The following is a 24,587-nucleotide window of genomic DNA, read 5'->3' on the forward strand; positions in this document are numbered from 1 at the left end:
TATTATTAATCGATGTTTGTTAATGTATTAATCTTGAACTAATGTATTAGTATATGTATATATGCACAAAAGTGTGAAGTTATAATCTTTAATATACCCAATTACCCATGCATTTTTTTTATGCATAAAACCTTATTACATCATACTTGCTATATATACTATATACTAATATCCCTTTATTTTCCAGCACACGAGTTTAGTGTCCATGCAAAAAGCCAGACCATATTCATCTTTACTCTATTGCAGTTTATTATGGTTATAAGACAAATATATGGCAACTGGGAAATAAAAAGGTTTAATACAAACGGCTATGACAAAATTATATACTGTACATGTAACTACAAAAAACATTTAGATGTGTTTTGACCGTTTTCAAAGCTGCTGTCAGGCCCATGTGTGTTTTCATGAGGAACGGTAATGGTTTTAAATAGAAAAGGCCCCTGTGTGCAGTCCAGGTCACGCTACGAACTTTGGCACCAAAAGGACGATGAAGCCAGAATCACTGAAACTGATTCATTGTTGTCAAGTTTCCCTTATACTGTGATTCAGATCTCTGAATCAGCTTTTTCAAGTACTGCGCTCTCATCAGAGCAGGAGGTTTGCATCAGCGCTGGACGTGCCGGACGAAGGCTTGGACCAGCTGGATGAAGGGCTCCTGGCCCTCCGGCGCGCCCTTGGATCCTGGTGGGGGGGGTTTGGTTTGTGGTGAGGGAAGCAGCCCGCTCGCTGGGGAGGAAGGGGAACCTCGGCGGAAAAACCGGAATAACGTGGACAATAGTGTACTCTGGAAGAAAACAGAAGAGACAGGATGGAATGGACTGGATAAACATCTTAAGCAAATCGGTCAAAAACACTGTAGAAATGCATCGTTCACATTCAGCCAGGATTCGTTTATTCTAAGAACCGTGAGAGAGAGAGAAATAAAATTCTAATGTATATATTTTCTGGCAAATGAAGAGTAGGTTTTGTTTAAAAAAAATATATATATATAATAATAATTCACCCCAAAATCAAAAGAACATTTTGTTTTGTTTTTCCCAAGTAAGGACTGAAGACCCACTGTATTTTTGAGGACTATTTTGCACTGACACTTGATTGAAAATGTATTGGTCTTTAATTAATGCTGATCATAATTTGAAAGAAAATAAGGGAAAAACAGTCCAAACAGGATGATTATGGTTTTACAGTAATAATAACCCACATATTTATATAAATAAATACATAAGCAAAAAATAAATAAATAAAATAAAGGCATGTGGGATGATGCATTGAAAATGTCACAAAACAAAAAAATCTTAATTGTCAGAAAATTTGATTTTGATGTCAAACTAATTTTATTTTTATTTACAATTATTTTATTTTTTTATTTATTTAAATAATAAACAAGCATAACTATAAATAAAAGGGTATTTGTAGGGAAAAAGATAATTCATTGAAAATGTTACAAAACAATTTTTATTATTATTATTATTATTATTATTATTAAGTCAAGTCAACTCAAGTATATTTGTATAGCGCTTTTCACAATACAGATTGTATCAAAGCAGCTTCACAGTATTAAATTAAAATAATACAACAAGGTTTGTTTCTAGTGGAATTTATTGATAAAATCAAATTAGATATCCCCAGAATATCCCCAACTGAGCAAGCCAAAGGCATCTAGTTTCTTTCTCCATTTGAAGAAGTGATGTGGCGAGTAACTCACCAGCTCTGAGCTGAGCTCCTGTTTGAGTCTCTGTTTGTCTCTGGGCAAAACTGAAGGATCCTTCAGACAACGGACAGCCTGAGAGATCAACACGTAGAAGCAGTTCTCCATGGAGAACATCAGCAAAGACCTGGAAGCAGAGACCGAGAGATGATGAGATGCTGTCCAACTGAAGGATCAACAGCAGACTGACTGTATCACGGGTGTTTCCTGCTCACTTTAGTGCTTGTGTGTCCTCAGAGGAGACAACCGGCTCCTTCTTCTTCTCAATCTAAACAGAGAACAATCAAAATTTAAACCACTTTAAATAACGTGTTGATCTACAAGAGAAGAAAAGGGGAAAGTGCAGCACTACCTCTCCCAGCATGCTCAGTGCCACATTAATAGTGGCCATCAGAGTGCCGAACGACGGAGCCACATCAGAGTCAAACGCAGGAGTGGTGAAACTCAACACAAACAGAGTCCTGTACTCCGCAAGGTCCATAGACTAAAACACACACACACACACACACACACACAATATATGCATGAATATGAATGAATATCTGCATGATTATGAATGAGTGATGTGTGTGTGTGTGTGTACCTGGTCCAGTAATATCTGACAGCAGTCGGGTGTGAAGTGCTGTAACGTGGCCAGTGTTTTACTGAGGATCTTTAACAGGCTGCACTGAACCGCCTGCAGTGCTTTAGACTCCGCCTCTTCTCTCTCGCCCTCCACCTGCTCTTTAGAGGCGGGCTGAGCGGCACGCTGGGGGTGTGGCCCCTGAGGAAGCCCCTCCCCATTCTTAACCTGGGCAAACAGACACACATATTAAAGGCCTTGTCCACACTGAGACAGCAAAGCTTTTGGAAAACGCTCTCCAAAGTGGACACATTTGAAGCCGCCCGTTTTTCGCACTGTAGTTTGGACTGTGAAACCGGTGTGGTGAAGAGATGAGTACCAGCTTAGGACCCAAGCAATCCGATTGGTTCAAAGCACGTTTCATAGGTAATCGCTTTAGTGCCTGGTTACAAATCCGATATCACTTTATTATAGAAGTCGTTTGAACTACATTATAACGACCATTAATGTCTTATAACTTATATGTTTCATATACTAGTAAATAACCAAAGCTATAGATTATGAAATTAAACATTTCTCATTCTTAGTGTTTTTTTTCCGGTTAGCTTAGATAGTAGCATAGCATACAGCTATCCGAAATTATTAGAGATAAAGTTTTTTTCACCATCTACGATATTTTTCGATAAAAAACTTTGATAACAAATATGATACTTAAGCATAATTCTGTTTAAGAATTAATTATGACATGCTTGTAATTAAAAAAATATATATTATGCCTTATTGCTTAACAATTAATGTCGCAAAACATTCCTAAAAATGCAATTTCTTTCACTTAAACGACATAAATAATCAGGATAAAAATAAAAGATTGTTACATGAATTAAAGCTTGATTGATTACATTAAGAATCGCGAGAACAGCTTTTGATCAGGCATACTACTGGGGTCCTAAGCTTCACCACACCGGAAGTATTTGAAAACGATGACGCATGTTTAGTCATGTGACGCATATGATATACATGTTTATGCTGTATTGTGCCTGTTATGTGCGATTCACTTTCACACGGTTGCTAAAATATGTTCCTTTGTACACTCTTCATATCACAGTCCTGCAAAGATGACAGAAAACGTACTCACATTCGCTGTCCTGCGGCAAAACATGAGAGCAGTCGCGATTTAGACCAAACAGATAATGGTGAGTGAGTGCGACCTCGACCCATCAGTGAATGGGGAGATAATTTGCTAAATAAAATGATCCTGAGAGAAGAATTGCGTGATAACTTGATTATGTCTCGTTCCGTCTGTATCGTCTCAGCGAGCTTTCATGAGGGTTTACGCAAGCGCAGTAAAGGTGAATTTAGCGTTTTCCCACGTTTCAGTGTGGATGAGAAACTTTTGGAAAACGCTAATGTAGACGGAGAGCGTTTTGAAACGAAAACTAGACGTAGCCTAAAGATCATCTGTGTTTCGCCTCTAACGGTCTCATACCTGCAGGTAATGGTGCAGCATTTTCTTGCTGTGAAGGAGGTACGTACACGTCTGACACAGATAGCACAGATTCACCTGAAACACACAAACACAAATCATTACTGTTGTGTAGATCGAAGAGTTGAGTATTTCAGTTAAGGTAATATTTCAATAATTTAAATGACACAATTGTATGTTCATGATTCTCTGATGTCTAAAGTACACAAATAAACCTTATTTTCATGAGTGTTTCATTGATTGTTTTTGTCAAATATATACACACAGTATAGGGCTGCATGGGCTGGTCCAAAAATATAGTGTGATTTTTTTCATACATTTCATGTCATTAAAGCTGCATTATGCAGCTTTGCCGATTCCTTCGCCGTTTTCTCGCTTTTTGCTCGCGGGTTTCTCTATAGAGCTCCCCCTACAGCTTCGGAATAGATATTTTACAACACCGTCGTCAAAACTCGTTGGCTCGTCCCATCTTCTCCCGCTGGTCATGTGCATTTGTTTTCAAAGAACCCGGCGAACGCACGGAGCCATGTCCACTGAGGTATGTATGATACACAGAAGGCTAGCATATAAATGTTTAGATAGTATATGTGTGCAGTGCCGTAAAGCAGTTTGTTACATCGCGAGACCTGATATCACGTGATACTTCCTGATGCTGCCTGCCCGCCGGCCCAAAGTTGCAAGGGTGGTTTTTCGTCTCACAGGCGCTCAAGGGGTGCGAGAAGACCACCATTCAACCCGAAAACAGTCATATAACCATTCCAATGACTCCAAAGTTGTTCGGTTAAGATAAAAAAAGTTACTTAGTTCACCTTTAAAAACTGTCTCATATTTCCACTACACTACTAATAACAAAGACTACACTGCCACTGAAAATAGTCACTTTTTAAGGTGTTCACACTTTCACTCTTTACAGGAACCAAATAACACGACAAGTTACAATTCATATAATTATTAATTCATTCACTTTTAAACGTTCGAATTCTTGAGCTTTTGACATGAAGTCTTCGAGTTTTTATTTTGGCAGAATATCAGTAAAATGCTGTAAACTTTTTGTCCACAAAAACGTTAGAAATGACACAAATGTGAATGTATATAAAATTAACTTGGCACACACTGCTTTCCTAAATGCGTGTTGAACACTATTTTACGTTGAACGCGTGTAAATGAACAGTGTCACTCTGACACACGCAGAGCAACAGACTCTATACTTAAATTAAATTGCAGCCTTTGATTTGATAATTGATTTGATTTATTTTAGTGTTACGCTGGATTGAATGAATGAACATCTGTTCAGGGAGCCCAGCTGTAGTGAACCGTACCTGTACGTCTCTCAGAAGCTGCGGCAGGTGGAACTGCCACTCCTTGCAGAAGTTAGAGAGCTGGAGCAAGAAGCCCACCGTGTGATCGGCCTCATCCAGACACGCCAGAGACTGAACCGTCCTCACCGCATTCAGACACTACAACAACATATGAGAACAACTGAAATCACATCATTCGTATTAACACTTTCAATGAGGTGTTATGTTGTCACGACAGAATAGGGCAAAAAAAAACGTCAACGTGCTCATTTTTAAATAGATGGATTAAAAAAAAAAAACATAAGATGGGCAGAAAGAATGACCTACAGAACGGTAGATAGAATAAGAGATAGAGAAACAGATAAAACGAGAGATTTATAGAAAGATAGATATATAGATCGATAAAAAGATACAGAGCAATAGATATAGAATAGATAGAGATATTAAGAAGCATAGACAGAACGATAGACAGAATGGGAGCTAGAAACAAGTTATATATAGAACAATAGATATATAGAATGAGAGATAGATAGAACAATAGATAGAGCAATAGATTAAACGATAGATAGATAGATAGATAGATAGATAGATAGATAGATAGATAGATAGATAGATAGATAGATAGATAGATATCTCACACACCTGCAGGATGCGCTCCTGGTGCACGCCCACAAAGTCGAGCGCCTCATTAATGAAGTTGTAACGGAGAGTTTTCAGGAGACTTTCCATCAGAGACAAACTCAATCTGTACACACCTGGCCAGCTGGGGGCGTCCTGAGACTTACGCACAAACGCCTGAGAGAGAGAGAGTGTGAGAGCAGGGCTTTTATACGACCTCTAACCCTCTTTAGAACAATCAGGTTGAAGTCTTAGTTTAAGTCAGTACCTGAGTGGCTCCATTAGCTGGACCCTCATACACACTGAGGAGAGGAAGACAGATGCTCTGGATCACTCCGGCACCGGCCACAGCTGCCGCCCCCTACAGATCAGGAGGAACAACATCACAAACACTTTTAGCAAGTGCTGTTGTGCCATTTTACATTACATTTTTTGAGTGATCTCAAATTGATGTCACCCATCTCACAGTAATACCCTTGCCAAAGTTTCATGTCATAAAATAAGAAATATCTTATTTAGTTTTAGTGTATTTTAATGCTTATTTTGAACTATCTTGAAAGTTTTGCTTCCTCAGTGAGGCAGACATCAGTCATTAGTGAAGGGTAAAGCTGCTGAACCGTCTGATTTGTACCTGCGGTGTTCTCGCGAGTGTGAGCAGCAGATGAAGCGCTGCCTCGGTGAAGTAAAGGTTCTGTTTGGAACGCAGGCTGAGTTCTAGAGCGCTCAGAACCGACGGCAGAACCGGCAGCTTCCGGACCACCTGCAGCCACTGCTCACCATCCTCATCAGCACGACACAGCTCTTTAGAGAGATGAAGAGCTAACACACACACCTGAGACAGAGAGAGATACTGGTTAAGCATACTAGCATACTGCACAATATATATACTGCCTATAAAATACTATGTGAACAGCATACTAATCACTCGAGTAGTATCGTACATTATTGTCACATGATTTTACTATAATGAAATAAAATGTATTACATATAATTAAAACAATAGTATTTTAATTCAGCAGGAGGCATTCAGGTATCAAAGCGTTTTTAATCCTATAAAGCTGTTGCTGATATCAGGACACGTGAAGTGCATTGAGGGATACAATGCCAACAGCATATTTGTGCACGTTATACATAGAAGCACAACACTTCTTAACACACTCACTGAGTCTCGCTGGTCTTTCTGGAAATGCGGGCTGTCTGTCTCCATGCTGTCCTCCTGAACGTCACCCCTCTGGATCATGTGACGTGTGCTGTCAATCAACGCCAGGGCTTCGTCCTGAACCACCTCACACATGCACAACAGCAGCTGGGGAAGCTGGGTAATCTCTCCTCCTGAATAAATTATTGTTAAACAATTGTTAACGAAACAAACAATACGCACACGGTCGGTGGCTCTGTTCCAAACCACAGTGCGCCGCCTACCTAGACTATATTTTTAGACTTCATTGGTTCAGTGTTATTTTAGCATCGAGATATTATTATAGTTTTTATTATTTTTTATATTTTCAGTTTTTTTTTTTTTTTTTTTAAAGGCAATAAATTGAATTGAATTCAATATTTTATTCAAAAAAAAAAAAAAAAAAAAATCCAATTACTTGAAATATTTTTTCCTGAAGATGGTTTGTGTCATTTTAGGTAGTTCTTATCATGATGATGTATATTCAAGTGTTCGTTTTTCCAATAAGTTTTGTTTTAGTTACTTATTTGATGCTATAAAACCAGGGTGTCATGTCATGATTGACAGCTGTGATTGCGATTAAATCTGCGGGACCTTAACCCCTCATTTACACCGCACACGTCTGCGGCGCATTACGGCTGCGACACGGCTATCGGAGCTGATCGCGCCCATTCTAGTCAATGCTTGTGTTTACACCGGCCGCGACGCGGCGCGTTTCAGAAGCTTCCCAGAAACGGCTCTCCGCGCCGCTTCGCTAAATATAGGCGCCTAGTCTATTTTTGACGGACGCGCGTCCAAGTCGCACCGAAAATACAAAATAAAAGTAAAAAAACTGTCAATTTCAAAATAAACACCATGTGCAGACTCCCAATTGTATTGCACACCAATATATCCTTGGTAGAAAGCATAGACTGTAAGGTAGAAACCCCCAAAATCAAGAAAAACCACGTCGGACAGGCAAATCACGTGGTCTCGCGCATCCAGTCGCTTCGCTTCTGAAATGCTCCTGGTGTGAGTTGGCACCGTGTGGCGGACGGAATAAAACCTTGTCGGAGCCGTAATGCGCCGCTGACGTGTGCAGTGTAAATGAGGGGTAATACTGCGGCTCCACCTCAGCATCACTACTGCACAGACTCTGTCGTCGGCATCGACTGTTGCTGGGATATTTTGTCTTCATTTTTTTCTACAGTGGAAGTAAGTGTCATCTTTCCTTTTTTTACAGTCTATGATAATAACCCTGACTTGGTTTTTGGAACAGAGCTTTGGTTTTTCCAAACAAACATACAGACTGACCGTTGAGTCCTTGTATATGTAGAGCTAAGATGAGAGCTGACAGGAGTTTGGCTTTGGTTCGGTCCATGAGCTGTTGTTCAGCGTGCAGAACGCTCTCCATCATCAAAGACAGGGGCGTCAGTAGAGCTGGAGCAGACACCAACACACTGACAAAAACAACATCATGAGTTATCATGGAAAACTGGACTTTCCTGCCCTTTGAAATAAAAGGGTTTTAAATATTATATAGACATGATGACATCACAACAATGAGTATATTAACATACAACTGCACACATTTACACAAGTGCTATTTTACTATCATTGATATACTATTATATATTAGGGGTGTGCATTGGCACTGCCCTCACAATTCGATTCGATTACGATTCACCAGGTAACGATTCGATTCAATTCGATTCTACGATGCATTGCGATGCATCAGAATTCTACTGCACACAACAAGGCAAATTTTTCATCAGTCATGAGGCAATACAAGCAGTCAGATATTGAACAACAGATTTTATTGGCTGCTATGTGTGTATTATCACTCTCCTGTATCTTTGACATAAATGTCATTAAATAAAATAAAATTGAATGGTACAGGGTATTGGATATGACATTTTCAAACCTGAAAAAGAAAGCATAAATCACTGCTTTCAGTGCTTTGAATGAGAAATGTTTCTCTTCTCTCTGCTTGAGAACCATTTAAAATTAAATTTCAACTTTATTGTCCAACTCAAGGCCAGAAAATAAACAGTGTAGGGTGTAACGGTTCACAAAATTCATGGTTCGGTTCAATACGATACACTTGTGTCACGGTTCGGTACGTTTTCGATACAGCAAAAAGAAAGAAATGCCAGAGAAATTTCCTTGATTTTTTTTTTTATTCTTTAACTAACATCATAAAGTATGACATTTTTTTTTTCTTTGAGCAATGATGGAGCTATAATTAACTCTTCTTAGGAGCACATAAAACAAAACAGCTCCTTGGACAAAATTAAATGTAATATTTTGTGCTTATAAACAAATGTTTATTTTAGTTCAGATTAACATTTGAGGGCAGCAATGTTATTCATAATGTCGAAATAAATCCGACATAACGTTACTTGAAAGCATTATAGCCTACTATTCCTGCCAAACTTCCAAAGTTGCAGTTAGTGTTACTACAGTAAATCCAGGGTGAATATTGCAGATCTGTGGACACTGGATAGTTCATTCATGTCACAATGTTTCTTCCTGGTTTCCACGTCAGCGCTGTTTGATCCGTTAATAACGGAGAAATGTGAATGTTTCTAACTAGATCTCGCAGCGATGTTATTACTTTAGTGGCGAGTTCAAATGCTTTCTTTACTGGATCTCTTAGCGCTGTGTAGTATAAGATCGGCTCGCGCTGCTTTGGTCCAAACTGATAAACAGTCCGTCACGAGTAGCTCAGTTTCGTTCCGCTTACATTGCGTTTGCCATAATTTGATGTTGTGGTCACACCAGCGTCTACATTATGAGCGCGCTCGCGACGCGCTTACATTTAAAATAACCGTTCGGTTTGAAAATGCGTGCCTTGTACCGAACGGTTTAATACGAATAGGCTACGCGTACCGTTACACCCCTAAAACAGTGACATAATCGATTATGGCACTTTGCCGCATCGATGCTGAATCGTGCATGCCCCGCATTGCGATGCATCGCCGAATCGATTATTGTTGACACCACTATTATATATATATATTTTTTTTATTGTTTGTATATTTGTCTTTTGATTTTACTTTATTTTTGTCATTTGCATTAGTAATTGTTCTGTTTTTTTTGTCTATATAGTTTTTATTCATATTTATGTCAGCTTTAAGTTAAGTAAAATAAAAAAAATGTTGCTTTGACAACTAGCTGAAATAAAGTTTTTATTTTTTTTTATTTCAAGTAACGAAAATGTAATGGTTTTAGTTAACTACAGTAACCCTGATTTACACGTCAACATCTATTCAGTAACTTGGCAGAAACGTTGCTATTCGTTTTAAACGTGAGGCTGTGAGCCAATCATTTACACTACACAAGTCATGAAGAAAAACACACACCTTTTCCACTGTTTGAGGAGGATGAGGAGCAGTGTGACCATCATTGATCCCAGACGCAGACAGAACACAGACTGAGACATCAGCAGCTGAAAGAGAGAGATGATCACACTATGACCCCTGGCATCCTGATCCTGGAGGGCCACTGGCCTGCAGTTCAACTCAAACCCCAATGAAACACCTGAACCAGCCAATCAAGGTCTTACTAGGTACACTAGAAACTTCCAGGCAGGTGTGTTGTTGAGGCAGAGTACTGATGCATTATAAGCGTGTATGTTTGTGACACAGCTATACATCTAAAAAAGGTCTTAACTTTTCTTTTAGCAGTAAAGTCAGGACTTAATCTTTAATAATTACAATTGTCTTAATTTAAGAACATTAAAGTCCCTATTTAGATAACTAGAGGTGGGAGCTTGTATGTATAAGGGAACTTACTGCTGCTTTGGTACCTTCCAAAACATCCATGAAAAGCTTCTGCCTGATAGTGTCATCCTTCAGATGCATCACCTCAGACTACAAACACACACACATACAAGATTGGTTATGTGTGATAACACAGTACCAGCAGTATAACTGTATTCACATTGTGAGGCATGTGAAGTTGAGTGTAGCTCCTCACATGACTGGTGGAGAGTATTAAAAGCGTTCTCCAGGCAGAGATGAGCATCTGAGACTCAGACAGAGAGCGCAGACCCTCCTCTTCACCATCACACGCCACACACACCAGATCACGCACATAGTCTGACCAGAACTCATAGCGGCGCTTACTGCTGAAACTCTCTAGAGCCGCTTTCAGCGATGGATCCAACACGCCACTGAGAGAGACAGACACAGAGAGATGGACAACTGATGTGAGGCATGAAAGTGTGCAACTGTACTGGTGTTTGCAAACAGAAACATGATAAAAAAAAAACACACTGAGGAGTGTACACACAGGATGTGTTCAGTCTAAACACTTGTTTTACTTATTTTAAAGCAGCTTTTTGGCTGGCTGTTTTTGAACAAAACAGCAAATTCTGTTTGTACATGCTTGTATATGGTCATACCTGACAACATAGTAGATCTCAAGGGCGATTATCTTCATCACAAAGGCACAAGACTCCAGAACACATGGCTACACAAAAACAAACACAAAGAAATAATCAGACTAGAAAAAAAAATACTGTAGTTATCAAGAACTCAACTATTCATGAGGACACAGCATACCGTTTTCACATAAAACTATTACTACTATCGGCAAACTCGAAAGAAAACTGGCTAATTCGTTACTGTAAGTTAATGTATAACTAACAATGAGCAATTCATTTGTTACCGTATTTTATTCATCTTTGCTATTCTTAGTTAATTAGTAAATGCTTTAGAAGTATTTTTATTGTAAGTTCACGTTAACTAATGTTAACTAATTTTTTTCCTCATGAGAACATCCATGAATATCCAGAGTCTGTCAGAATTAGGGATGGGACGGTATGAAAATTTAATATCACGATTATAGTGACCAAAATTATCGCGATTATCAATATTATCACGGTTTTGTTAAAACGAGATGAAAGTGTTCAAAAAGAGTTGATGCTCACACTGAAGACATTTCAGCAAGTTTTATATTTGAAAATCAACAAACAACAAATAAAACAAGCAGCTCTATGCACTTTTTAAAGCATTTCCTTCCTTATAATGACAGTCGTCAATAGCAACGCATTATAACACCGCGCACATCCATTGTAACGGCCACCTAGTGTTAAGTAGTGTTCATGACATGAATGTGGATGTGCCTTTAAGATAACTTCTTCTATGGCGTAAGTTATTGTATGCATGCTGTTTTTATGTGAGCGCGCACGCACAGTGAGAGTGAGATTGATCGCGCAAAGAGGAAGATGACTGCTCTACTGCTGACCGTTGTTTTATAATGTGTTTACTTCCACTTTGATTTGTAGCGTGTTTTCGAGTGTTTTCTTTTCCCTTTTAACATTCGCTCTTCGACATGTATGTGAAGAGTGCGCTTAACTGAGAGAAAACATCTATAAAAGTCTCGTGGAACTACCAGTTCATTTGCACTGTCTTGTATCTGGGCAGACTTCAAACTCTCTGACAGACGTTACACCATGTATCACAACGGACGCGTTCTCTCGTTTCATTCAAATACAACTTGCCGTCTTGCGTCTCCGTTTTTAATTGTATTGAAAATTAAATCGGAGTTGATTTATTGTTTACAGAGTTTGATAATACTGTTGTGATCATCTTGTCTGAACGATTGTTTTGTACGCTGTACATAATGGATTTATAAACAGACTGTTGCTGGCTGAACAGGATCTAAAATCGCGATAATCAAACACGGTTTTAATGATAATAAAATTTTAAACGATATTACTAACCGTCAGTACATTTTATCGTGGTTTATAGTGAAACCGGTAATCGTCCCATCCCTAGTCAGAATTAGCGCAAATCTGGAGTCAAATGTCTTCAAGCTATTACCATTAACTATTTATTTAAACACATACCTCTGTGGTCTCAGATGGGGGAGGTAAGTTTCCAAATAAAGGAGTTGTGAGGTTTTCCCAGAATTTTTCTCTGTAACGATAAATGATAACATGCTTGGTTTAATTCTAAATTTTGACCAACCAAAACCAAATGACGCTGGCTATCCTTGACCAATGTAAGTGGACATACATGCTTAAAATGATCTACCTCGAAATAAAATGCTAAAAAACACGAATCAAAATTGATTAAAACATAAAAAAATAAGAAAAATATGAATATAATGAAAATGTTTCTATTCAACACCCTATTCTCTTCTATTCTCTAATGAATAGTGGTTCATTAAATATATCATTACTCCTAGTTTCTATAAAAAAAAACTTTTGAAAACAAGCAGCTTTGTCATAATTATGGAAAATTACTTCAAAAATTTTGTTGGACAAGAGATCTTAGAGTCAAAAAGGCTGTTATGTGCGAGACACTGACTTGGTCCTGAGCACAGAGAGCGCGCTGTCCCGTCTGTCCTGCCAGAGCGCGTGGAGGAAGGCCAGTGCCGCCCTCTGCAGGAGAGGAGGACACCAGTACTTCCCCTGCTGCTTAAAGTCCAACAACTCCAACACCACAGACAAACAACTCCACGCTCCAAGAGAAAACTCCTACACACAGAGAGAGACAAAACCAGACAGTCACACACTGCTCAGACTCATTCAGCATCTCACACTAAATCTATGAGTAATTGTATCCCCTATGTGACCTTTGCCCCGTCGCTGCCATCTTTGGCCTCCAGGTTGAGGAAGAGCTCAATGAGTCCGGGTTGCGTTTCCACAGCCACGGTGAGGAACTCAAGTATGGTGACTTTAATACGCATGTCTTCAGTTCTGCTCTGCAGTCGGGTCAAAAACGCATCTCTGATGGCAGCGGCGTCACTGCCCAGGCAAGCGTACACAGACATGGGAGCCACCTGTACACAGCACACACAAAGCACAAACACATGGTGACTTCTATTGTTATTAAATTAGGATCACTATCATACAATTATCAGTCATTTAATTACTATAAATATGTGACCCTGGACCACAAACCCAGTCACATGGGTCCATTTTTTTAAATTGAGATGTATACATCACACGAAAGCTGAATAAATAAGCTTTCCATTGATGTATGGTTTGTTAGGACAGGACAATATTTGGCCGAGATACAATTATTTAAAAATCGAAACATTGAGAAAATCGCCTTTAAAGCTGTCCATTTATGTTCGAGATTGTGCTGCATTCATTCACAAAAATAAATGTTTTATATATTTACGGTAGGAAATTTACAAAATATCTTCATGGAGCATGATCTTTACTTAATATATCCTAATGATTTTTGGCAAAACATAAAAATAAAAATAAAATAAAAAAATCGATTATTTTGACCCATACAATGTACAATGTATTGTTGGCTATTGACACAAATATACCGTGCGACTTGACTGATTTTGTGATCCAGGGTCAAATATGAGATTAACAAACTTATTTCAGTTAGTTGCCAAGGCAACATTTATGAATTGTTTAAATTTTGTAAATTCCGTTTTTCATCTAATATTTACATGTTATTTCAGATTTATTTTGAAAAGTTTTAGTTAACTCTAAGCCTAAAGTTACATTAAAACTAACATTTTTATTCCCTTTATGAAGCTGTTTTAATTACTATAAATATGAGATTAACAAACTTATTTCATGAATTGTTTAAATTGAGTAAATTCCGTTTTTCATCTAATATTTACATGTTATTTCAGATTTATTTCAATTAATGAAAACATTACATTTTTAAAAGTTTTAGGTAACTCTAACCCTAAAGTTACATTAAAACTACACTATTTAGTCCCTTTATGAAGCCGTTTTCCACATGAGGAGTCAAGAGCATTACCGTGGCAAGTCTCTTCAGCAGCTGTATAGCAAGTCGTGGCAGTGCTGGGTCGTGCTTGTGGTAAATATACTTTGCCAACACCGCGATCAGGTTATTGCCATGACCACCTGTAAGAAAAACATAGCGGTTGCATGAAAATCTGGTGTTGGGAACAAGTATTTATTATTGTGAGCAATCCCTGACAAAACAGTCTGATATTTCATATCTCCCATGCACTGAAGTGTGTGTGTGTGCTAACCGTGATGTGTTAGAGCTTGCTCCAGAGGTGAGGCCGTATCAGACTGCGGTTTGAGTCTGATCACATTATTGGTGACTGAGAACGCCAACTTCACTGTCTGGATCAGAACTTGACCAGGTCCCTCAGAACCACCACTGCAGACAGACAGACAGAATTTAATGAAAAAGTTTAATAATACAATTATACAAAAAAAAAAAATGTAAATAAGAAATTAATTAAAAAAAATAGCAATATTTTAAGTCATTTTCGGTTTCCGGCCAAGTGCATCCAGAATTTTCGGTTTCAACCCCGAATTTTCATTTCGGTGCATCCCTAGCTCAATCAGTGTGTACCTGCTGGGCTGTGCTGCTAGCACCATGTTGATCGTGTCCACTCCCACACCCATGATGTTGACCACCGCCTGTCCTGCCTCTGTGTTGGCCAGACTGTAGATACACAACGACTGCAGACTGGGGGCGCTGCAGAGGTCACACGCAGGTCAAGCACGTGAGAAAATATAACACCACCAAATGACATAACTGATGATGACATCATATCCTTATCCTCTTACCTGCCCTCTGACTCCCCCTCCTGACTCAGATTTAGAATAGCATGAACCAGCTCTAAAATCAAACAACCTGAGACAGACAGTGAAGAGACAGACCGTAAAGCAAATACCAATAAATCTGGAGAAATTGAAGAGCGATTTATAAACAATTACGTTGTGCTAGTTACTCACCGATCGTCTCTCGCACTCCATATGTGTTGTAGCGCCATTTATGATAAGTCGGCAGCATTTCCTTCAGAACCAGAAGCACACATGGGATGAGTCCTCTGCTCTGAGTACTGCCCAACTGACCCTGAAAATACACACACATCCCAACTTAACATCCACCACTGAAGTAGAGCTTCACGATTTGAGGACAAATATCTTATTGTAATATTTCAGAAAAATGGTGATTGTGTTTTAAAATGTGAAAAAATTATCCAGGTAAAAATGTTTGTTATACATCAATGACTAAAAAATACTAATTACTATTTCTTTATGATGATGATTATTATTATTATTATAAACAAAATAGCATGACTGTCTAAATTTCTTCATTTTCAAATGTTAAAAACATCAAAGCTTAAATCAAAGCTCTTAAAGCTTATCTTTTGTTAACAAAAGCCGGTTTATAAGCACAAAATTGGGGAGACGGTTGGTGCATGTTGGGTATATAAATGCACATTACATTATCTGACCCAGACTCAGAGAAGATGAGTGTGAATAAAGTTGGTGTGATGCAGCATTTACTGTGAACCAAGCCGCTCTGAGACACCGATAACACCAGATTATGAGCTGCTTGTGTGTAAATGAACTCAGTGACGCATCTACAATACAGACTTTGTATTGTAGTGATACTTGTTCAGCCGATACTTGGTAATTTTCACATTATTGATAAATGCATTACCTTGACGAGTGTGGTCACCAGTCTTAAAAAGGCAATGGTCACACTGTACTCTCCTCTGGGCTGTTCTATCAACACCAGCAGATTGCCATAATTACCCGCCTTCATGCCCTCTGCACTGAAACACAAACCCCAAACATGTTATTCTTCAGGTTACTCTGACTTCAACACGTGAATATGATGCTGTCCATGTTCACCGGCTCCGCATGTGTCTGTGTATCACCTCATGGTCTGTGCCATGTTAGTCAGAGGAGTGGAGGCGAACGGAAGAAAGCCGGTGTGATGCAGACTGGACCAAACCTGCATCAGAAAGAGAGGTTGTTTAGTCTGTAGTTCATTGCTCTATATAACACTGACTAAGCTTTCATACAATAGTAAACATTTACCTTCCCAGGCTGCCGAGCAGCCAGAGCGATCAGGCAGTTGACGCAAGAAGTGATCACATCTACTGGAGGGTTAATAACGGAGGTCAACCTGTCAGAAAAATCAAATACATCCTGTTATTTTCATTGTTAATGCACTGTTTACTGTTTAGTCTTCATGTTTGTGTGTGCATCCCACCTTTGCAGAAGCATGTAGATCCGTGATGTGAGTGGCAGCAGGCAGTCAGACACCGTCCAATCAGTGCTGATGATCTTATGAACCAGATCCAAGATGGGCTTTACTCTCTCACAGTGTGCCAGCACATCTATTCACCCCAGACAGATGTCAATAGCAGGTGAATACTTTCAACAAAACAACATAGTTAAATAAATGTAAGATTTGAGGGTGTGTACCTGCAGTAGAGACAACATGCAGCAGCATCTCAATCTCACATGTGAAGAGAGTCCATGAGCTGTAGGAATATTCCCAGCGCACAAGGACGCCCTGTTCACCCACTGACAGCTGTTTTACTTCACACACCTGTCCGAAACATCCCTGAGGCATCCGCAGGTTGGTCTGCCCTACACCTGAACATAAAGATAACACACAAAAACATATCTTTATGTTTTCATACAGACACAGACAAATTGCGTATGACTTCAGCTGTGCTCAGCACTGACCCAGAGGGTAGAGGAGTTTGTGAGTCTGTCTCCTCCACAGAGTGCCATCCTCTCTGGAGATCACGTCGTTGGGTTTGTGCTTATAGGCCTCAGTGTAGAATGACATCTTATCTAAGAAGGTGTACACCTGAGAGACAGACCAAGACACATCCAAGAAATGTAAAGCATGTACGTGTGTGTACATCTATAAACACACACAAAGTGAGGGTAGTAACTGATTATATATATATATAATCTCAATTACATAATCAGATTCCAAATATTAAACAGTTGTAATTAAAATATTACATTTTAAAATGCTCATAATCAGATTAGTTACTTTTTTGTCAGCCTAAAATAAATTATAATAAAATAATTAACAACATATTTGCATATTGATAGTTCTCCAGGTAATAAAAGAAATCATATTTTTAGTGTTTTTATTTTAAAATGATTTATATTTTATTTATATTTTTATGATTAATTGTTAGCTTTTGATCATCTCACGATCCCCCTGCAGTTCCTTCACAAACCCCAGTTTGGGAAACCCTGATGTAAAGTTAAATGCACTTCATGTTGTTGATAATAAAGAAAGAAACATACTTTCTTTCTCCTTGTATTTTTACATCAGTGTGGTACAAAATTAAAGTGGCCAGATTATATATACATACAAAGATGCTTTAGGGAATTTTTACAATTTCTACAAATTGTTGGTACCTTCTTAGCTGTAGATTTGTCAGACAGCAGTGCAGTGAGCAGCTGTAGTAAAGGTCCAGTCTTATATGGAAACACACCCACTGCACTGTCCAGAATCACACCCAGACCCATGTTCGGCTTCTGTAGGGCACAACCAGAGGTCAAAGTTCGAATCACACAGGCATCTCAGAAAACATACACTCTGCCGCCCAAAACCAAATACTGTCCGAAAACATAGTATTTGAAAAACATTAGGCAAAAAGTACCCCGATGACCTACTACTTCTGCCGAGATACTGAAGGGCGCATTCATTGGACACGTTACTATCACATGAGTCTACAGGAGAGAATTTATGAATGGCAGTGAAGCCACGCAACTGACGCTGGTAGGTCATGTGACAATAAAAACAAGGCGGATGTAGTACATCTGATTTTCATTCATACTACCATACTATGTTTTCATACTATACAAACTGGGCAAAAAATAAATAAATTCACTTTCACTTTCAACTGGTTTTATTTTCGGCATTTGTCTTGGGGGACATATGGTTACACGTGGTTTGGCACTGTGGTTTTACACGTGGTTACACGTGGTTTAATGCAGTTTTTTGGCCACATCTGCAGTCCTTATGCCTCTTTTAATGGTCGTGAAGTACATTCAAATTCGAAAGCAGTAGCTACTCAAGACAGTAAGAGATTTTGGACGCACAATCAGTAAAGAAAGAGAATATACAGTGGAGTTGTATTTAATGTGCATCAACTGTTTTGCTCACCGATTCCCAGAAAAGCTCAGCCAGACTCGGTGCAGCAAGAACTTCACATGCTGCATTGATCAGGTGCTACAGAGAGAATAATCATCACAATTAATTAATGAGTCCAAGTTGAATGTATCACTTAACAACATACCAGTTGAAAACTCTGTGTGTAAATGTGTATTTGTGCACCTGTTGGCTGCCCAGTGTGTCTTCTTCAAAAGAGGTGATGACAAAAGACAGGAGACCGTAAATACACATCCGTGCAGTGCTCGCTGTACACTAGAAAGAGAGAGACCATGGGCAGCATGTTTAAGTCCATGTTACAATCTGAGAAAAAAATGTTTTAGCTAAGCAATTTGTTCCTATTACATAAGACAGATATGAAATTGTGCACTCTAATAAAGTTGTTGTCCTACAGCACCCTAGCATTTAAATGTAAAATTAAAATGGTAAATCAAACTAAATAACACAAAATCAAGGTATACTGAAACCAAATTTCTTCTCCCCACTCAATAACTATTGTTCTTATTGAAGTTCTTGAAACTTCCAGAAACTAATCGGGGGTTAATTTAATCATTATTTAATAACATTTTATATCAACACCCCAAGTTTCTGTTAATAAATTTCACTAAATGAGCAGTTTAGTCAATTATAACAGAATTACCAGTAAGGGGGCTTTGAATATTGTGCTGGACAACACATGACCAAAGGTCAGGTCAAAGGTTGAGAACCACTGCTCTAATTAGGGCTGCACGATTAATAGCAAATTACATGAAATCGCACTTAAACCGATTTGGCTTTTTGCGATTATGAAATCACAAAGGTTGCGATTATTTTTTTATGCGCAGCTTGTCATTGATGTACGGCTCTTTAAACGCTGCTTCATCTGAAAGCACTGTGAGTTTGAGTCACTTATAACATGCATTTGAAAAAGCAACACCTCTTGTCCAACAAAAGACCACATTTATTAACATGCTTTTACTGTTACATTAACATCCTTCTGTTAGATGATGATGCCCATAGGGATTTCCTGGAAAGTCTTGTGTTAAACAGAAAGTACTTCTGCGGCGGGGCATATTTGGCGTGTCTGTGTGAGAGCGCCCTATGGCTTTCATATGGAGCAGAATTTACTAACGAATAAGCCGAGCTGCTCTGACAAGCTGCGCATAAAATAATCGCAGCCTTTGCCAAATCGTGTGCGGTTTCATTGCGATTAATTGTGCAGCCCTAGCTCTGATGTTTTCCAAGGATTCCTTTAACAGTGATAGAAAGCCGTCCTTACATTATTTCCAGCATTGCCGAGCGCCTGCAGCGTGTTGGTGAGGTACTGAAAGACCCCGAGCTGCAGCGTAGTGTGTCCTAACCGTCTGATCACAGAGCTGACTTCCTCTGGATGCAGTGTGTGTTGCAGCAGAACCCACGCCAACAGAACCGGACCGTGGTGAGAGATGTCACCAAAAGTCAACAGCATCTGATCCACCTCCTGCACACACATAACTATTTTTAAAGAAAATCTCTAGATTTTAGGTAAAACAATGTCGAGGATTCAATCAGATTTCAGAGCTACAACTATCCATTTTTAATAGGTAATTTCTTACTATACACAATCATTAAAGTTTGGGGTCAGTACGATTTTTTACGACCAAGGACATTAAATTGATCAAAGAGATATAGTAAAGGCATTTACAATGTTACAAAACATTTCTATTTCAAATAAATGCTGTTCTTTTGAACTTTGTTAAAAAAAAAAAAAATTGGTAAATTTTATATAAATTAAAATTAATAATAATAAGAAATGTTTCAGCATAAATATTTCAGCATATTAGAATGATTTATGAAGGATCATGTGACACGACTGACTTAGACTGACTGAGTAATGTTTTTTTTTGCTGTATTTTTAATTAAATAAATGCAGTCTTGGTGAGCATAAGATACTTTTCAAAAGCATTAAAACAATCTTTAAAAAGAACATGCACCTCAAACAGTAGTGAACATTCAGTACCATGTCAGAGCCCGTCTACGGAGAGCCTGGCCACTCCCTATTAAGTCCTATTGTACCGAATTTTGGTTGTAGTTCCACCAGAGTTCCACTGGGGGCAATCGCCCATGAGTGCAGAATGTATGGGAGTCTATGACGGCTAAATTTGTCTCTTTCACCCGATTGCCGTTGAGAAATCTCAGATTCGACAGTAGGTTTTGCAAGTTAAACATGGGTTATAGGTCGAAAGTTGAATGAACGAGTACTTATGTCCTTTCGATTTCTTGTTTCTTGTTGTTGCCCATAACACGCTAGCATTCTGCTAATGAACGCTGATTGGTCAGTGAAGGACTGATTACGACCAGAGATATACCGCTTGATGGCATCGTGGCATCCGAAGCGGGACCAGAAACAAACAAAACAAAAACTCGTCTAGCACGTGTGTTTACCTGTGTCAGCTGTGTTGTCGATGCCTCGAGAGAAAAGAAAGTGCAGAGCGCGAAAGCACAAGAGTGACTGAAGGATTGCCGTAAAGCAGTATTCTCTGGTCGTACGATGTGTATGACGTCATTGACACTTTAAAATACTTTTTAAAGCAAATAAGTGACTCTAAAAAATCTAACACCCAGCAATGTGTAATTTCTTTGCATCTCCTTTCGAATACAATATTCAAATTACTAGACAAAAAAATTATGTCCTGAGAAAAGAGGATTTTGAGGGGTATACTGCCATAGACATCCATTCATTCTGCACTCGTCCTGTGAGCGCCCTCATATGGAATCAAAGTGGAACTGCAACCATTTCAGAAGCCGGAAGTTAGAAACTTCTCGCCTTATTAGACATTCTCTGACCATGTTTAATATTCTAAAAACCAACCACAATTAGTTGCTGTATCTGAACTGTCCCTGGTCAGGATTACCTTGCAAACATCCTGTTGGTCATAAAACTGATGCTGTTCGGTTCGGTCCTCCAGAGCACATTTATGCAGGAAGTCGATATCCATCCCCTCCACAAGAATCAAAGAACTAAAATACCTGTTGGGAGGATGACACAGTCAATATATTATAAAACTCCGTTTGCAAGTGTATCTACGAGAGGAAAAGGAGCAGGTGACTGACCCAATGCGTTCAACCAGTGCATCCATGCTCTTGTCCACAAGGTGTCGATTGGTCTGCCGCAGTCCAAAGCCTTGCTCCTTAAACAGCCGTGTGAATGTGGAAAGGTCATTGGGCGGCATCTCGAAGTATGCATAATACAGGAACAAGATCTCCAGCAACAGGGCCTGCTCCTTTAGACACTGCACAAACCAGCGGGACACCTGCCTCTCCGTCTACACAGAGATGAGATGAATAGATCCCGAGTCAAATTCTATAGGAGTAATTAATTGTGATGCTGCTCTGAACATAATCAGAGTACCAATCTTCGTCTCACCATCAGGTTTCCATGCGTCTCCCATGTTGGAGCTTCTAATTTGGACAGCAACTCAAACTGCTTCCTGTAATTGGACACCAGATCTTTCTCCAGCTGACTAACACAGTTTGAGTACTCTGCCTAAAGTGAGAAAGAGGATTAAATTGAATTCATCTGGTCTTCTGACTGTCTGATTAAACAGCTGATCTCTGCTACTGTTATTTACCCTGTATGGATGTCTCTCATCCTGGAAGTATGTGAGGAGGTGGAGAACGCAGCGCAGAACACACAGTCTCTCTTCATAGTAGTAATCTGCTATCTGTGCAACACAATTACAACATCACATTTCTATATATAGTCATTTTGTGCTTTTAAGCAACCATGTTTTGTCTCAAGTACTCAAATACAAAGTGATTTGACAGACAAAACTGAAAAGGTCTAACCTTCAGAAGCAAAGCTTGACTCTGTCTCTCATCTTGCAGCACCGCCTAATGGGAACAAAAGAGGATTAATCATTTATTCAAAAGCCCTCACCATGTTCGTGTGAACACAACAGATGTACATGTGTGTGCCATATAAGGCCGAGCTCACCTTGAGTGTGTTTCGTGTGCCCCTGTAGTCCTCCTGAAGGTAACATTGAAGAATCTGCACGCTCTGCTGTTCATCCAAACCCTTACATGATAAACACACATTTATCCATTCCTGAAGTCTCAAACCAGCCAGATTTACCGTGTCATTACGTATGAATCAATCAATGCATTTCAAAACCTAGTAAGACATCATCCTAGAAAGCATTTCGGGGTTTCAGAAGCATAAAAACATGCATATTATAAGCAACAAATATCAGAACTTTTGCATTTTATGTTGTGGTCTAAGGCAGCAGCTCACTAGCATTTAAAACAAAGGCAATGTTCCCAGACACTTACCAGGAGTTTGCTGATCCTGAGTCCAAAGTCTTTGAGAGCTTGTGCTGTGTCTTTATCTGCTTTCAGCTTGTCTGCGGCCGACGTGCTGCACATAACATTTCAATACGATTGACATTTCATTCAGACTGACATCAATCAGATCAATTTACAGTCCAACTGATTACAAACTGATTATTTGATTGTGTGTAAATGTAGCTATGGATACTTTCAAGAGGTAGAAGATCGAGTATATATCATCAGATAGTATCTTCCTAGCTGGATGAAGTCAATCTCATCTTTGTTAAGGTTATTTATTTCTAGGCTTTTGTGTTACCTGGGTGGTTTGTAGAAGGACAGACCCTGCAGAAGTCTCTCCCAGTTCCGATTCAATTCAGCTTCGATTTGGCCCTGTCAGATCATACAAATAAAATCACATTTCACAAATGATGGACAGGAACTCTATAAGATACATTTTACAAGTAGCCTATATCTCATCAGATCAGTACCTTCTTGGAATTAAAACAGCATTATTAATAGCATTCCCTCACAGAATTCTCTATAATTAACTATAATTGAACATACACAGCTTTTAAATAAAAATCTGCATAATTAAATGACAGAACAACACCAGAATTAATTGGTTTGTGTACCAACCGGTTCTCGGAGTGCAGATCTCCCCAGCAAGATAGTCCATAACTCTCGGCTGCTCCTAAATAAGTTTTTAAATGTGCCATTGTTAATAAACTGGATGGAGAACTTTTTTTTCTGCTTATGCTTTGCAATATGACAGAGATTCTTCCAGAACTGATAAATATAACGTTTTACCATTGTGTCATTATAATGTTTATAGGTCCATACAGTATTTAAAGATAGTTCACAAAAAAAAAAAAAAAAAGACATAAAAATAAATAAAAATAAACATTTGTTTAAAATGTACATATTCATGACAAGTCGTGTAACTGGTCACAATTTTTTAAGAACTGAACATTTGTTTTATAAGAATTATAACTTGTGACAACTCGAGACAGCTCCTAAAATTTAATGTCAATTTTCCATTTTATCCTATATAAAATATATACACACCATATATATGCATCCTACATGTGAATAGATTAGACTGTAACAGATTTATACCATCGTACACAACATACACGATGAAACTCATTCATCACTTCAAACTACTGTAATGTGTTCTAACCGACTCAGTCAAAACAAATGGACATTTTCACAAATAATCAATATGAATATGCTTATTTTATTAAATGTTTGAGAAGTACCGGGTTTAATAAAAGCCGTTATAAACTGTCCAAGTTAACATTTGAATTTCAGTAGCGCGGGTCTGCCAGCCAACGCACGCGACCGACTCGTGTTGCCGTTAAATGTTAAATAAACAGCTCGTTGTAGTCCTATTTCCCACGCATCTTATAGCTACATACGAAATATAAAATATCGACACATTCTCCATCTAAAAATTTCGCTCTAGCTCTTTGAGAACAACACTAGTAAGTTTCTCTTTCTTCCATTTTACCTGACACACATCTCCGAGTCCGCCATCTTCACCCGAATCACGTGACTAACACTAAC

General features: G+C 38.8%; 1 protein-coding gene across 1 annotated transcript; it reads right to left on the reverse strand.

Moving 5' to 3' along the window:
• Window positions 1-231: 231 nt before the first annotated feature.
• Window positions 232-24,587, reverse strand: nup188 (nucleoporin 188). Its single transcript, XM_084387029.1, has 44 exons — window positions 24,532-24,587; window positions 23,658-23,712; window positions 23,338-23,411; window positions 23,025-23,109; window positions 22,690-22,770; window positions 22,542-22,586; window positions 22,325-22,417; window positions 22,120-22,239; window positions 21,807-22,018; window positions 21,608-21,722; window positions 19,993-20,193; window positions 18,900-18,989; window positions 18,729-18,794; window positions 17,978-18,097; window positions 17,282-17,408; window positions 17,015-17,188; window positions 16,800-16,926; window positions 16,625-16,712; window positions 16,462-16,538; window positions 16,242-16,356; window positions 15,527-15,647; window positions 15,359-15,425; window positions 15,141-15,266; window positions 14,809-14,942; window positions 14,571-14,677; window positions 13,414-13,620; window positions 13,146-13,315; window positions 12,683-12,752; window positions 11,234-11,301; window positions 10,807-11,002; window positions 10,623-10,700; window positions 10,191-10,276; window positions 8,140-8,285; window positions 6,832-7,001; window positions 6,301-6,501; window positions 5,938-6,030; window positions 5,694-5,846; window positions 5,073-5,210; window positions 3,757-3,831; window positions 2,292-2,498; window positions 2,061-2,192; window positions 1,924-1,976; window positions 1,706-1,835; window positions 232-784 (listed from the first exon to the last, which is right to left on the reverse strand). Exons 1-44 carry the CDS (start codon window positions 24,555-24,557, stop codon window positions 605-607), a joined length of 5,199 nt encoding a protein of 1,732 aa, XP_084243155.1. The 5' UTR covers window positions 24,558-24,587; the 3' UTR covers window positions 232-604.

Source organism: Rutilus rutilus, assembly GCF_951802725.1.
Source record: "Rutilus rutilus genome assembly, chromosome: 18".
NCBI lineage: Eukaryota > Metazoa > Chordata > Actinopteri > Cypriniformes > Leuciscidae > Rutilus > Rutilus rutilus.